The 17193-nt window shown below is 37.3% G+C and overlaps 1 protein-coding gene across 1 annotated transcript; it reads left to right on the forward strand.

Moving 5' to 3' along the window:
* Positions 1–732: 732 nt before the first annotated feature.
* Positions 733–15052, forward strand: LOC129255983 (small conductance calcium-activated potassium channel protein-like). The gene is made up of 5 exons (XM_064097924.1): positions 733–1632; positions 2244–2445; positions 5274–5486; positions 10747–10961; positions 12048–15052. Exons 1-5 carry the CDS (start codon positions 733–735, stop codon positions 12342–12344), a joined length of 1827 nt encoding a protein of 608 aa, XP_063953994.1. The 3' UTR covers positions 12345–15052.
* The last annotated feature ends 2141 nt before the right edge of the window (positions 15053–17193 follow it).

Here is a 17193-nt window from a genome sequence, read left to right on the forward strand (position 1 = left end):
AGAAAATCATATAAATCTATTTCTTTCGATTTTTAATAAGAATTTTGGCACACTTGTTCATAAAATATATATTGAACATTATCAACTGATTTCATTTTCATCATACAGTAGATCTACATGTATATTTGATTTGATTTGATTTATTGTTTACTTCTGCATCCATGGAACATTCGTATAATACATTTTCCATAACATAATAAACATAATATGTTAGCATTTTTGGCATGAATCATAAATAAAGTGTACTAAAAAAAATAAAAATAATTCCAGACAAAAATGATTAACTACCAAATTATTATATGATATTCACAATTTGCAGGAGACAGATGTTCATTAAAAAAAAAATCCGACTCAAAATGGTGGGGAATTATTTATTTTCAGGCATGACATGTGACAGCCTCGAAATTCTCATCAAAATGCCCAAATTGTGAAGTGACGAGCAGACTAGGGGCATCATTTATATATTGCGATGTCTATTTTTATCTATAATTGCTGACTATCATATACTTGTATGACATATTTGTGTTTTTAACCTGTTGCATCAGAACCATGATAAAAAAAAATGTCTTACTGATTTTATCCTGTTTTTATCCTGTATAAAAGTTGACATACGCGGTCACGGATTACTCTCAATTCATTCTGCTTTTTTTATAGGTTTACAAGGAGAATCAACAAGATACGTTTATAACTGAAAGTGAAGAAATCACGCTTAAAACGCGCTATAAGCTCAAGATGCCTACCGAAGAAGCCACATTCAACGAAGGTCAGCACTTACCGGTTGGGAGCTATCAAACTCTTCGGAAACTTTCAACTGCAGCAGTGAAGTTCTCTCCATCGGTTCAAATCATTGAAAATGAAGATGACATATACAAGCTAGATGAGGTCGATTTAAACCCATCCTTCGAAACCTTGAAGAAGCGCAGGCTGACTGCCTTCCAGTCACAACTTGAGGATTTCAAAAAAGTGGAGATTGCCAAATCATCTGTGCGGAGAACCCTTGGTCGCCTATCAAGTCTTCTTTGCGGTCTCTCGATCTTGATTACTTTATTTACTATTTTTGATGTAGAAATGAGCTACAAGTGCGGCATGTCATTCAGAACAGGAGAAATGCTCAATACGACATGTTCTGCAATCCTGGCGATTAGATCCCCCATCTTCTTCAAATCTCTCATTTCACTGTGTTCGATCGGGATGTGCGTTGGTCTTTACGTTCACTATCACTTCCAGTGTCAGTATCTCATCGTAGTGCATCAGCTCCCTGTGAACTCGACAGTTCTGAGTTCTCCTCTCCGCAACAGTTTCCTGGCTGAACTGTTCCTCTGCTTCCTGCATATTCCACCATTGCTTGATAGGTTCCTTCCAACTGAGCTACAACTGATATCTGTTCTGCGTCTCTATCTTACCGGGCGGTATATGAAAGAACATAATGCCACCATGAGGAGTAGATCGACCCGATTCCTGGCATCAGTGCTAAAGATAGAACTGACATCCAGCTATCTTGTCAAGACATTCTTCTTAAGACATCCTTTGGTCATGATCGTCCTCTGCTATCTGCTCAATATGTTTGGTTCTGGTTACCTAGTATTTGCAATGGATCGGTACAACAATCCACTTCATCACAACACATTCGAGGTAAAACTGTTTTTCCCTTTCCTGAGTTAATACCTGTCGCCATGACCAGGTTCTCACGTTCCTTGTGTCATTTTCCTTTTCGCGATTATGAATTATACATGTATATGTAATCATATATGTATATAATTAGAACGATATCAATCCTTTATGTAGCTGTTAAACCAACAGAATCGATTCTGAACCGATTGATAATAGCTTTGATGTGTCTAGGATCCGTCCATTAGTTGGTATAACTGCGCAAAGTACTTTTTCATAACTGTGCAACTTTACTCTCGCTTTGACTGAGCACAAGTGCGTGCCTGCGCACTAATGCGTGAATTTCTGAAGTTCAAACGCTTTTAAATCTTCGTAAAATAAACATGTGTATCAGATAACATCAAATATACATAGAATTAGTTAAAAGTGATTGATTTAGTAAGAAGCAGTTTTATACTGTTTTTAATACCTGTGCCTCGTAACTATGAAGTGATACACCCTTAAAACGAAATAGGAATATAATGCCAAGTTGCCAACATAATGGAATTTCATATCATACCATCAGGCATTTCTTCCCTATTATATTGTACAGCAAATAATTCCATCATTTTCTCTGGCACATTTTTCCCGACAAGGACACATTATGGATGCAAGCAGTTACCATGACAACACTTGGCTTTGGTGATGTGACTCCCGACTCTTTGTTAGGTAGAGCCGTAGTGGCCTTTTCAGCAGTCTGTGGTATATTCCTTATGGCCCTCCTTATCAGCGTCATCCACGACGGATTGCATCTTACTCAACAAGAAAAACGGATAATGGCGTACGTGGAGAGAATAGGTATAGCTCACTGGTTTAAAGGGCTCCTGTAACCGAAAATTCAAGTTGATTTGATACATAGTGCTAAATAAAGCTGAAATGTTGCTATGCTATGTATATATCAAATTATAATAGATTTTTTTTTCATTAAATGTTTATCGAATTGATAAGGTCCAACCCTGAAGAAGAGCGTCAAATATTATTCGTGCAGTGACATCATTAGCCAATTGTTAGTGAGCTAACAAAAGGCTTTTGGAGTGTAGCTTTGCCAGACCTGGGGGCGTTTCATCAACATAGTCATGATTCCGAAATTTTCGCATTTACTACGGAGAAACTCTACAACGCACCAATTCCCTTGAACTGTTGAAAATGCCAGTCAAATCACAATGGAGAGCTGGGAGGCTTTTGTCGAATGTTGATGGACCGGGACAGCATCGGAATCTCTTGACTCTGGACAACGACATATGTGCAATTGTTCGTCCGGTGCATATCTTAGGATGATCTGCTGTCCCAGTCCACCAACTTTCGACAAAAGCCTCTCAGCTCTTCATTGTGATTTTACTTGTATTTTCAAAGGAATCGATGCGTTGTAGAGAGTTTCCCCGTAGTAAATGCGAAAACCGTCATCCGACAACTTGTCAGACCTGACTACTTTCTTTGATTTTGATTGACTGATAAGCAATGTCACTATCAGGGCCTGTGGAAGATTTTTTTTTCGACAGGGTGCTGGTTTATTTTGAGAAGCAAAACAAAAAGGTTTTCAATACAAAATGAAGGTCCTTTTGGTCACGAGAAATCTGACAAGCAAAACAAATTGAGGGGGGGGTTGCTACAAAATAAAGGGACTTTGGTCAAGGAAAAATTGGACAATCAACAAAATAAAAATGGTTCTCGGAAAAAAAAAAGTAGGTCACTTTTTTGTACATTTCTGCCATTTAGCATAAGTACTAGATTTGCAGGGGGTGCTGCCTATGGAAAGTACCCCCAAGGAAAATTTTGGGGATGCTTCAGCACAACAACCCCCGCTTCCCAGGGCATGTTTACTATGGGGACACTCAGTCGGATAAAACGTCCGACAAATTCTTTCATAAAACGCTCTCCAGGGCCCTGTCTCGTGTTAGACCAGACCACCTGTTAACAAGTATAACACTGAAAATTTCATCAGAATCGGATGTAATATAAGAAAGTTATTATATTTTTAAATTTTCGCTCAAGTTCACAAACAGTCATAGGCATATTCTGGGCGGGATGTGTAAATGAGATGATCGATAACATCACCCACTAACTTGTGTTTTATTAAATAAAATATGAAATACTCTAATTTCCTCTTCGCCAGGTTAAACACAATTTCATTCCTCCTTGAACATGTACATGTTTCGATCAAGAGGGTCCTTAATTATTGTCAAATTTGAAATATTGTATATGTAATTCAAACAGAAGATATAGTGAGCACTGGTGAGTGAGTGGCATCACCAACTCTCTTATTTGCAGATCACCGAGTTGTGCAAAGGCCCCCTATAACTGCTTCGTAACAAATAATTTATTATTTATTCACAATTGTTTAAAAAAAACAGGGTTGTCCCGCGTTCGAGCCAATTGGCCTGCTTTTCAAGGGCGCCCTGTCGAATGAAAGTACATATAAAATGAGAAAACAATGATGAATAGTGGTAAAGGTGTTTATAGAAAAATCATGTGAACTAAGTATGAAAATTTAAAAATTATATGGTATTTGATACAAAGACAAAAACGTATTGGACAAAATTCATTACTACAAATAAAGAAAAATAGAACACAAAGTACATGATAAGACGGGTCATTTATATGGTTAAAAGCGAAACTTTAGAATGTCCTAATTTCCTATTACATCTGATTTTGATGAAATTTTATTTATTCAAACGATATTATTTTGAGGTGGACTTGACCTTAAATGAGAACATGCATGGTTATTCCATGTGTTGTTAATCAATGGGATTCAAATTGAATTTTGATTGCAGGCCAGGTATATCTTTAAAGAAAGGGTGGGTGCATTGGCTCTTCAATTTTCCTATTGATGTTAGAAGCTATCCTTTATCAAGAGGTAACTAATCAAGTGTTGAGCTGGTAGTAAAAAATATGTTTTTATGGATTTTCACCAAACCATCTCCGAGAAGTTTCTTTCCCTCAGCTTTATTTTGATAAAATATCTTGACGCCAATGTGAATGTCCCCTTTTACATTTAATTGCATATGAGAGGACTCGCATCGCAGCATAACATGTCAAAGAGCACTCGGCGGGCATCGATTTTCAGGAAGTTAATGTGATTATTCGGAAGTGATTATCATAAAATCAAGGGTGCATATTCCAACAGTATTTTTCTGTATTTTTATATTTTATACATGAACATTAAGAGGGATAATTAGTGTGTTTTTTTTATTAGATCCTAGACGGAGCAGCAGTTGGTTCAAGACATATATATCTCTATGGTTCAAGTTAGTAATAGTAGTAGCCCAGGAAACCCAGCTAAAAGCCCATCACTGATGTTAAGACTAATAACTCTGCATGTCGTACAAGCAGATGATCTGAAGTCAAACGATGCATTTCATGTTAATATAGGTAGTTGAAATATTTTTTTCCAAACCACTTGAGACCGATGATAGCGTGGAACGAAAGCGTGTAAGGTCATCATGGTCACAAGAGTCACCATGAGAGTCATACTACATGGGCAGAAGGTATGCAGTCTATTGTTCTAGTATATATCCGAACATTTATCCCTCTTAATGCATCTCTTCTTTTCTATTCGTATTATCACCCCCACCCCCTCCCCGTCCTCTCTCTTCCCCTCCCATCCTTTTTTTTTTAAATTCCTCTAGACCACAGCAAACGATATAAAGAAATGGCTGCTCGATGTATCCAGGCGACCTGGCGTTTGTATCGTTGGCATAGATACGACGACAAAGCTACCCTTACCAAGTTTCAGTTTTGCCTTTCAAAGCTAGGTCTCGTTCATCCTAAAACACACCTCACCAACCAACTCTACGCGGCTCTGTTCCACTGGCGAGAGATCAAAAAAAGCAAGACACCGGGTACGGAAAAAAAGAAATATGTCTGATAATCTTGTCAATGAATATCTTAATTCAATGTTTTCTCTACTCACAGTCAAGACTGGACATGATGCTCCACCCTGTTCTGGACATATTGAACATGATTAAGATGCAATGACGAGTCATGTTCATGATTCCAACTCTTACGATGTGTAAATCCTACTTTGTCGATATCAACATTCTACATGTACAGTACTAGTTTTAGCTTGAAGACTCTGAATTTCATACCCGGATTTCCTAATCTGAAATAGCATTTTTGTTTTCAGAGCGTTGTAGTTCTTGAATAGTGATTGATATAAGAGTTTTCTTTTAACATGTTTAATTATCCATTATTATTTTGTTTATTCCTAGGCAACTTGTTTTAGCTAGGCATGCTTATCATAGACTGATTTATGATGACTTCATTGACAAATATTTAACCTACTTGGCAGGATTCAAATCACTATATCGAAATGTCATCGGAAATTTGATCCTCTGGTGATTGGTGAAAAAAATGTTCAGAAAATGGTACAAGCATGAAAATCGGCACAAAGGTAGAGTAAGTTATTCTAAACATTTTTATCAGGGGGTGCCAACGTGAGTTCACCAAACATAGCAACGGTTGCTAGGTAACATATTTACCTTAGTAACTGAGCTTAATTGGGCTTAAGTTACATTTTCACAGGCGATATGTCATACAAATTTTAATCTAAAGCATGTTCCTTTGTATCACAATAGTTTTGATCCATTTATTCATAACAACGGTTGCTAAGTGACCCTCTTCCGTAGCAACAAATTCTTTGTCTTAGTTCACTTCATTATAATTTACTCAGAATAGCTCAGAAATTAAATCTGGCCCATAGATTCCTCATGTGATGAATGTTTCCAGAGGTAGACAAAATGAGCACCATAGCAACCGATGCTAAGTAACATTTTCCACGGTAACCATTTATTAAAGGGTATCTTTTTTATGATTATAATTTCTATGAATCGCATCTTTTTTATCAGCGCATTAATACATTAATCACAACAACCCAAGAACAATTATACCATGTATACAAGCCCATGCGAAGTACCAGTTGGTAAGTAATGTTTTTTGTAGCAACCAATGGTTAAAGGCCGTAAGGTAAGATTATTGATGTGTGTAAATCATAGAGGTACTAATAGATGCTTAAAAAGTAAAACCTTGCACAACTTCCAAAGACGATGTCTATGGGTTCCATATTATTGGTATAATAATATCTATTGCATGTGAAAAGAACCTCACCCATATTTATCCATTTGGAAACCATATTTATTCTAGATTAATATAAACATTATGTAAAAGATCGACCCTAGGAAATAATTCCACAATATCAACATTTAGCAAGAGGCCACTCTTGTAGAAGAACGGTTACAAGAGCTCCCCAGGAGGTCATGGCTACTTACAACCTAAATATCTCTGATCTTGGAGAGATTAAAGAATGACCACCAAAAATTGATTGAGTCAACTAAGTTTAGAATTATTTCAAACACCAAAAACTTGCCAGAAGTTAATTTTCAATTGAGTTTTAGAATACCACTTTATCCTTTGCTAACAGTAGTCGGCCTCTTGAAAGCCAACACATTTTGCCTTGGTTTACCCACTCCCTTCCGTACCCTGCGATGAAGATCATATTAGTTCTCCATGCCGTTCCCAAACCGGATGCCACGAGCAGGAGTTCATTTTGACCAGGCGTTTTCACTTAGATCAATCCTGCGCAGCTGCGGGATCTATCATGACGTGAAAGATCTGTTAGAATCGACTGGGACCATTCAGTGCCATTCCTTGCCTGTTGGCCTGGTTACTGCAGCTACATGATCTATCATGACTTCTGCAGAAGTTGATTTGGACCTGTTAGTTCAGACTCCATGGTGTTTTGACCTGGAACAATCCTGCAGCTCCAAGTACGATCTATCATGACGTGACAGATCTTGCTAGAGTTGATTTGGACCCGTCAGTTCCGTTTCTATATATTATATAGGCATGCTGGCTTGGATTCTGGAGCTAAATGACTTGTTCCTGCTGAAGTGGATTTGGACCTGTCCGTTCTTTTTCCAGGTGTTTTGACATGGAACAATCCTGCAGCTCTAGGATTTGTCATCACGTGAAACATTTTACAACAGTTGATTTGGACTAGCAAGTTCTGTTTTCAGGCGTGTTGGCCTGTATCCTGCAGCTCGGGGATTTATCATGACTTGAAAGCTTGTGCAGAAGTTGATTTGGACTTGTCCGTTATTTTTCTAGGTGTTTTGACCTGGATCAATCCTGCAGCTCCAGGACTTAGCATCACTTGAAAGATCTGTTAGATTCGATTTAAACCATTCATTTCCGTTTTCAGGCATGTCGGTCTGGATCCTGCAGCTACATGATCCATTGTGACTTCTGCAGAGGTTGATTTGGACCTGTCAGTTCCTATTCAAAGTGTTTTGACCTGGATTAGTAATGTAGCTCTGGGATCTATCATGACGTGAAAGATCTTGCTAGAGTTGATTTGGACCTGTCAGTTCCGTTTCTAGGCATGCTGGCCTGGATCCTGCAGCTATGTCATTGATCTAACATGACTCGATCCTGCAGAAGTTGATTTGGACCTGTCCATTCTGTTTCCAGGTGTTTTGACCTGGATCAATCATGCAGCTCCAGGATACATGACTTGAAAGCTCGTGCAGAAGTTGACTTGACCTGTTAATTCCAATTGCAGGTATTTCGGCCAGGATCCTGCAGCTTCAAGATCGATCATGACTTGATAGATCTATGCGCATCTGACTTTCTCACCTACGTATGTGAAGCACTTGTGATATCAGGTTGACTGGACGCGATCCATACTCGGCCACAGAACAGTAGCATTAAGTTCTGATATGCTTCTTCCTTCCATATACCTCCAATACTTCTTGGCATGTCCAACTCAGATGGAAATGATTCTGCTGATGGCACTACCACCTTGTCTCGCAATATAATTTCCTTATGGAGAGAAATGTTTCTTACACTTTGATTGATGAACAATTAATTGTCCCACCGAAGAGGATGATGACTGTAACTTTGTTGATGTATTCCTCTGTTGCCTCTGATATTCTTTGTCGGGCATACTGCATGCTTCACAGTAGTCTTGCTTTCCCGTATTTATGATTAACCCAGTCTTAACTTAAATTTTGGAATAAATATATGCCCTACTTTCAGAAGGCATGTGCGACACATAAAATGTACGTTCGATTAATTCGCTAGAATTGTACCCAAGCTATTGGAAACTTACAGTGTAAATACAAATCATTTATTTTCCTTCATCATCTAGAAACTGTTGCAAAATATCATGTAAATGATATAAATGACTCAAGTGCCCAGCTTTATGATCATATAAAAGAGATACATACAGTGGCAATTGCTTCTAGTAAACTTGGGATTAGAATAATTAGTCTTTTTTAAAAGATGCTCAAATATAATGGGCAAGAATGATGAAAGAAGTCATTTCAAGCAGGTTGCAAAGCTCTGTAACAACACCTTTACATTGCTTTCCATTTTCCAACCTTACTTTTGGATGACCTGGTTCAACATACAATATCTTGCATTTTACCGCTTCATCTTCATGATTTGTAGGATGCGGCGTTAATGATTAGTGTCAATTACAGAGATAACAATTTCTCTTAAAAGATTTTGATGTATAATCGACAAATGTACTGCTTCGTGACATATTCACAAGTGGTACATGTACAGTCGATGCTTGAAGCTGTTTCAGGTCTACTGCAGTGCCTATGCTATACAGTGAACATACAGTCAATGATGCTTGAGACTGTTTCAGGTCTACTGTACATGCTATTCAAGTCAGACAATGATATCAAAACTTTACTGACAAGTAAGTGTGTGGGCATTATTCGCCATTGCTTCCCAATGAAGCTTTGTCATTTGGGAGCGATTAGTCTAATTATCAATCAAATTTTAGCTTCCCCTAAAATTTCAGTGTCTTTCCCAGTGTTCTATGTACATCCACCAGAATACCCTGTCACATTTTCATAACAGGCGAGATGCTAATAATTATTAGCACAGTAAGCACATTTAATGACCCAGTGATGAGTTTGTCGGTGTGTTAGCTTTGTCATGTATGAATAAAAAGTATGAAGAAATATAATCAAATACTGTAGATCAAAATTAGGTTTATTACCTAGATACGATTATTATGCAGATATTATAATTATTTGGACTGCTTCTGATTTTTTCAGGCTTATAAGATAGTTTTTACTCCCAGGTTTCATACTTTGACCAATTTTCTAACAATTTTCATTCAAATATTATGACCAGATGTGGTATTCAGGATTATTATCTGTAGTTGCTATGGAAAACGTGTTGCTTAGCAACTGTTGCTGTACATGGTTGGAACGTTGCTTGATATGTGATTGTAAATTTGGCGCTTAGAAGTCAAAATATAGTTTTTAAATTGAAGATAACACCCCCAAATGATGGTTGCTAGGGTAAATATGTTACCTAGCATCTGTTGCTATACGAAGAGAGATCAGGTTGGCACCCCTTGCTAAAAATGTTCAGCACTGTTTACTCTACCTGTTAGCCAAATTTCATACTTGTACCATAATCTGAACAATTCTTGCTATTTTTTGCATCGATCATCCAGACTACTTGGTCTTAGCTCAACTCTCTTTTTTTAGAAATTTATTTGCCATAAGTTATAAATAATTGTAACGCAGATCTAACTGCAGAAATTGAACTTGGCATGCTTGGGGTATGTCGGCAAAGACTCGGTAGTATTCTTCACTTTATACAGGTACATGTACACAATAAAAATGTAGGGCAACAAATCTGTCCACTGTGTTGGGTACTTGGTAAAAATATATATTCTGGGCAATCATCAAAATGAGCAAATTTATTACCCAATTATTAGTTTTTATTACCCTATTTGGGCAGATTTTAACTATAGCTGGGTTGGTTAAAGGTTGGGCATTTTTTGCCCAACTATTTAAAGAGTGCAGGTACATGTAGGAAAGCACAAGACATGAGGAAACGACCAGGAATGAAGTTTCACATGAAATTAGTAAAGTCCATCAACGAATAAAAGAGTAATGGATTATCACATTTCTATATTGTGACGTCTGATGCATTTTGTCCTCACCAACAAAAAAAAGGATATTTCATAAATCCATCAGTGATAAATGCCATCACTCACCTTGAACCAGTAATTGATCTTAGTGGCATTCATATTAATGCATGATATTCGGGGCATCTTTTCTCATCCTATCTTAGATGAAACGTGGGTGAAGGATTTTGTAGCCGACAATACCGCTCTCATGTTGACCGATGTACTCAGGAAAATGGATAATATTGAGGACATGTTGATGGATCCTTCATCGGAGGAGAAGCCGAACGAAGATTATCAGGATGATGACGATGATGATGATGATGGTGGTGGTGGGAACACCTTACAGGTATTCACCAATGATGATGATGACGAACCAGTTGTAAGTTATTTCACAATCAAATCAAACTAAATATTTTATAAGGTGTCAATGCATAGAAAAGTATATTCTGGTCCCCGTGTCATGAAGGCTTGCAACTACGGTAACTTTTTCATTATCGCAACTTTCATGGAATCCTGGATTGCGATTGCTAGCTGCTGAGTCCTGTCACCATGGTAGTTGCAATAGTTGTAAGTTGGTTAGGGCTTCCACCAGGAAATAGCGGACAAGGGGGTACCTTTTCCATGTGAAACAAAAAAAAAAGAGAAAAGGGGTAGGAAAGAATGATAGAATAGTGTACATTAAAAAGAGGGGTCTGGTTCGAATAACCCCATATTTACCATTGCATGTCAATTGAGGGGAAACAATGCCATTGCTTTGTGATCGTCACCCCCCCCCCCCCCCAAAAAAAAAAAAAAAAAAAAAAAAAAAACTTGCAGTCACACATATCTCCAAATAGTTACTGTTTAGAAGTAAAGCATTGCTTGAATTATGATAACATTCAAATTGAGTAATTTCCCGCGAAATTCCCTGATTATAGCATGGTTGTCTTGCAAATATTGTCTTGATTATATCTCCATTTCTTTTCACACAATGTACGAGAATTTTTTATAAGAGTAAACTTGACTTAAAAAGTAAGTTAGTTCGCTGACACAAGATTTAATCAATAAGCTAAGAACCTTGTTATGTTTACCAGAACTATGTCAATTTTCATACATTTATATTTGTACAATTAAGACGTTTGTTACTAAAATCATCTTTACAGGTTTTTTTCCTATTATTGTGTTTAATACTTTTTTCCCGAATCACAACCGTAGCGCTTTAAATGCACCTTAAATTAATCATGGTGACTTTGAAGCCTTAGTATCGATAAACCACAAGATTAAAATAGTAGCAAAATAACCATAAATTAAACTATTTGTTTTTCTATATCAAACATGCCCCAAGAAATTAATCACTTTTCCTGTCATAAGTTTCTCAAAGACATTGAGATAACTCCACCTTGAAATAAAATGATCGTGATCGGTAATTTGGTGAAAGAAATTCAGGTAACCCATTTGCTTTTTTGTTTTATTTATATCAATTCAGAAAAAGACTGGATCTGAAATATATGACGACACAGTAGACGTCCCGTCTTCTCGTAAGATAATAACTGCATGGGCAGAACCATCACCTTGTCCGCACCTACCCTACTCCCTCCCACACCCTGTCATCACTGTCCAAGGACCGGACGAACCATCTGAAACTGCACATCCTAGAGCAATGACCGGTTCAAAGACCACATCCTCAGCGGTTCTTCGCCGCATCACAGAAGCAGAACTGAAAGTAGACAAAATGTATCGGGATATGCGGAAAGAACTCTCAGATATAAAGACACTCCTTTAAAGAGCAGACGTTGTTCGCGTTGATGATGATAACGGTTGATACGATTGACTTGTCGTCCGATTGCCACCTATTGTTGGCGAATTATGTCTGAAAATGGTTTTAAATTTTATTCAGCTAATGCAAGCTAGTAGGCCTGTTGGATCTAAGTGTCCGATAACACTGTCGTCTAAAACTCGCATCCTGGGGAGCGTTTCATCAACATTTTCGTCCGACAAGTTGTCAGATCTGACATCTTTCCTGGAATCTGATTGGCTAAGAAGCACTGTTACTATGGTAACTGTCGGATAAAAATGGGACTTGTCGGATAAAACATCCGAAAAGTCCTTTCATGACACGCTCTCCTGTAATCAAATGCAGTAGGCCCTACCTCTACCATCAGGAATTGCATATGTTGTACTAATAAACTGCGAGGAATAAAAATTGTTCCGTCGACAGTTGTTTCAACCACAATAGGAGATTTCGTTCCGCACGACGGGTGCTTTTACGATGATGAAACTGACGATTGGGGACGAAGTATCTGTGCTTGCGTCAATCCTAAAGTTTCGGCCGTCCTCGGCGTCGTGCTGAAAATGACAACATGGCATAGAGATTTGTTACAAGATACCTTTTTCCAATACGTCAACGCGAGTACGTCATTTCCTAACAATCGAAATTATTAATTAGCTGGACGGAACACTATAACACCCAACTGGTCAGCCGTCGTCGTCGTCGCAGTATCCGTCGTCCAATATGAAAACTCTTGATTATACCGTTGCTCCGACGAAATATATCTTTAATCTTGACGTTTTCGTTATAGAGTGTTGGTTAACACGGGGGGGGGGGGGGAAATGATAATTGCCGTGTTTTCAGGTGTAAGTATCTTATACCTGAAGTTCGTCTTGGCATTTAGGGTGTAATCAATATAATGTCGAGATATAATACATAATCAGCATCGCATCGGGACCAGGAACTGTAACATGATATCATTAGATCAGGATATTTTTTAGCAACACAACCGTCTACCGAACGGGGGCGATTGGATTACCTTCGAACTCGGCCAATTCATCAGCATACTAGTTTGTGACGTCAGCACAATTTTCATGCTCAAGTCGCAATTCAATAATATGCCCCATCTATTCATTACCGCGTCTGTATTTTATTAAGACAAAAGGTTAATTAACATATTTCTTATTTGTTCATTATTTGCAAGGTTTTAAAAATCAGGGAAACGACTCCATGTGATCAAAATATAATCAAATTTTCTTTATTGAAATAGAATGAACTACTTCTATTGAAATCTCAGTTCTGTACTTCAAAGATTGCAAGCCTGTCTAAATGGTATTGCAGATTTGATATTCATTGACTTGTTAAAGCCAAATCAGATGCAGGGACTAAGTTTATAGGAGGTGAATATCATCGATTGTGCTTATGCAACGCTCGAAAGTTGTACTTTATAAAATGAATTCAAGTTTCAAACAATAATATTATCAATAAAAAAAATGTACTGTCCATTCTTTGTGTTACATTTCGGTTATTGTTATATTTTTTTCAAATTACCTTACAATGATATGAAATCTTGTTATCCATAGAATGAACCCAAAAAATGTTAATGTATTTCATCAATAATGTATTAAAATTGTAGGTTTTTGCACTGTAAAACAAAAAATGAAGAATCAATTGTATCAGTATATAAATTAACCGAGATGGAAGTCGGAACTAGTCAATACAAACAAGAAGGCAAAAAGAAATATAGGGAATGGGGGTCTGGTGGTAAATATGACACGACAGAGAGCTTCGGTCTGCGTTCGTTATCTTTTATTTGCGACTTTAGTTCCAGATATTAATCTGTCATTTGTATTCATAACCAAATGCTTATAACACATCTTTGTGGTCGACCACAGCGAATTGTCGAACCGCCATGATTCCCATTCTATTTTGGCGAATTTGTAGAAGAGCTATTTTGGGGTCACATGATATGACTCTTCCCTCATTTCGATAATCAAAAGCCCTCTTTCTCTCTCTCTCTCAAGGTTCTGTAATGATGTTTGGCATTCTTATTATCATTGCTAACGGGCATGGTTGCTCAGTGGTAGATCGTCCGGCTGCCTCATGAACGGTAGGTTGTGGGTTCGATCCCTGGCCAAGTCATACCAAAGACTAAATGAGACCTTCTTGCTAGGCGCTCAGCATTTAGATTGGAGAAGGGTGATAATTACATCTTAAGCCCGCTGGTAAAGCAGTTTTCTAACTGAAGTGGCTACCCTGGGTAAATAAAACGTTATCATTAATATTATTATTTGAGACCTTTCTCCGTAATTCAAAATATGCGACAGTGCTAAACATCTCTTCATCCACCCACTCTCCCTTCCCTTCTCTCTCTTTCTCCCCTTGTTTACCCGTCTTTTTGAAGAATAACACCATTTTGGGTAAAATAGTTGCATTTGTTCATTTATTAAGTCTTTTTAAATACAAAAGACAACTTCATCCTCGATCATAAATACCATGGTAGGAAGGACCTGTTGACCACATGATACATAAAAAAAAAAAAATTGAAACAAAATATACAAAGGTAGGCCCTTAATCATTGTCCGGGTTCTAAGAAAATCATAAACATTAATATTTTTGAAGAAATAAGACCTGTCCTGAAAATACGTACAACGCAGATCATATTGTTACCTAATCATCATAACATTTGTTGGAGCAATAAATCACCTTCTTTCGGTTCGAGAACGTTTTGTATTGGCTTCTTAAAAAGTAGTATTTTGTCTCTGTGTTGGTACATGATGGGTGTCAGGCGCGGATCCAGGATTTTTTGTAGGGGTGCTATCCCCCCCCCCAAAAAAAAAAGGGGGGGGGGGTCATCACTAAAAAATCGAGGGTATTTGGATTCAAGGCAAATATGACAAGCAAAAAAAAAAGGGCTGGTTATTTCTCATTTTCACGGGGTGCACCCACGTCTTTCACCCCCCCCCCCTCCCCGATCCGCGCATGAGTATAGACCAGCTTGTCCAATGGTGCAACTCCCAGTTGTTCTACATCTACTCCTGATGTCTTGAACCGAGATCTCGTGCTTTGCTGAGGCTTATTCCTAACGACAAGGGCTACCAACGGTTCGACAGTCATGATCATCAAGATATTTTCTCGTTTACGGAACTTAAAGGGGAATCCAGCCTTGGTCATAAAATGTTGTGTAAGAAAGGAGAAAATAAATAAAACAGAATGGTAAAAGTTTAAAGGAAATCAGACAAGCAATAAGAAATTTATGGCTCCTTTAAAATTGAGATCCCCAAGACTATGTAGATTTCAAATTGGCAACTGGGTAAGTAAATTATGACAAGGAGCAAGGACAACTTCCCATAGGCCATGTACTTAATTATCAGGGATTTGTGGTTTTCTCACAAGTACCCATTCACCTGGGGCAATAATCTAAATATAACGCAGGTAGTACTAGTTTATTGTTTTATGTCCTCATGAAAGAAAAAAATAGTTTGAAGTAAAAGGTATGAAAAAAAGAAATTTTAGCCATTTTATGTATTGGAGAACATGGAAGAGTATTCCTTGCCTTACATCACTATGACATCACATATGCGGCCAATTTGAACTCTCCATTGGTACACTGATTACCAATATTTACAACTTTTTAAAATTCATAACTTTCTTATCGTTTGTCCGATACTGTTCAAACTTTCAGCTATCAACTTGTCTGACTTTTCTTTTCCCTCTAAAAACAAGTTTTTATTTGCGTTGGATTCCCCTTTAAAGAATGGGAAATATATATATATTGAACGAACTGGCTTACAGATGGGCGGAGACTTCAGGTTTCCTCACAACCCCCTCCCCCCAAAAAAAGGAGAGAGGAGTGAAAAAAACAGAAAGAATGAAAATGGAAAGGGAAACGAAAATCAAGAAGGGAGAGAGAATCATAATGAAATCATAGCAATGCACGATTAGCTACGATTTTTAGCTAATTTGGCTACTGCTGCGAAATTAAGACTTGCGAGTATTCCATATGTTGAAATTACTATACTGATAGTTATCCTGAACCTCAAATACGATAATTCTACGTTTACATTAGAAAATGTTTTAAATGCAATTTCTTTCAAGATAGACCAGTAAGAAGCTGTGCAGTGGAATTTGCAGACAGATTTATGAGATAATTTTACTCATCAACTCGATCACAACAGAAAAAAAGGCTTTACACATTAAGTATAACATCAAAGCACATAGAAACATGCCTCATTTAATATACAATATCTATACAGTAATACATTCGAAATGACAAAATTATTGCAAAATATACTGTTACCTTAAGATAATTTTCACAACCTTTACTAACTTTCATCATACATTTGACAACCTTAGATATTTAGAAAATTGTCATGTTTCACCCCTTTCCTATTCTGATTTAACACTTCGGATATTAGAGTCTGGAGCGTATGTCTAAATTTCTTTAATAATTTGGTTCATTCATGTACATTCACCAGAGATTAAACCTTTCTTGCCTCTTTTTATATATCAATGAGCTTCATTTGTGTTAGTTTATCTATCAAATTATTTGTTATTAGCAAGAATACTAATAATAATAATAAAACTGATGATTATAATAATAATAATAATTAATAAAAATTATGAAATAAATGTAGAAAGAAAGAAGAACATAATTTGGGGAAAGTATGCTCGGTCAGCAGATTAGAACAACATGCTGATAACGCAAAGGTCATGAGTTCAAGCCTCAAATACTATACATAGTCAGTTATTCAGGCCATCACCACATGAGGCTCTAATAATACACGCCACTATCCTTCATGGTACCACATATTTACCTGGGTAGAGAGTGGCAAATTACAGTTAAGTTTATTTATGCTCTATG

This window comes from Lytechinus pictus, chromosome 3 (genome assembly GCF_037042905.1).
Source record: "Lytechinus pictus isolate F3 Inbred chromosome 3, Lp3.0, whole genome shotgun sequence".
Taxonomy (NCBI): domain Eukaryota; kingdom Metazoa; phylum Echinodermata; class Echinoidea; order Temnopleuroida; family Toxopneustidae; genus Lytechinus; species Lytechinus pictus.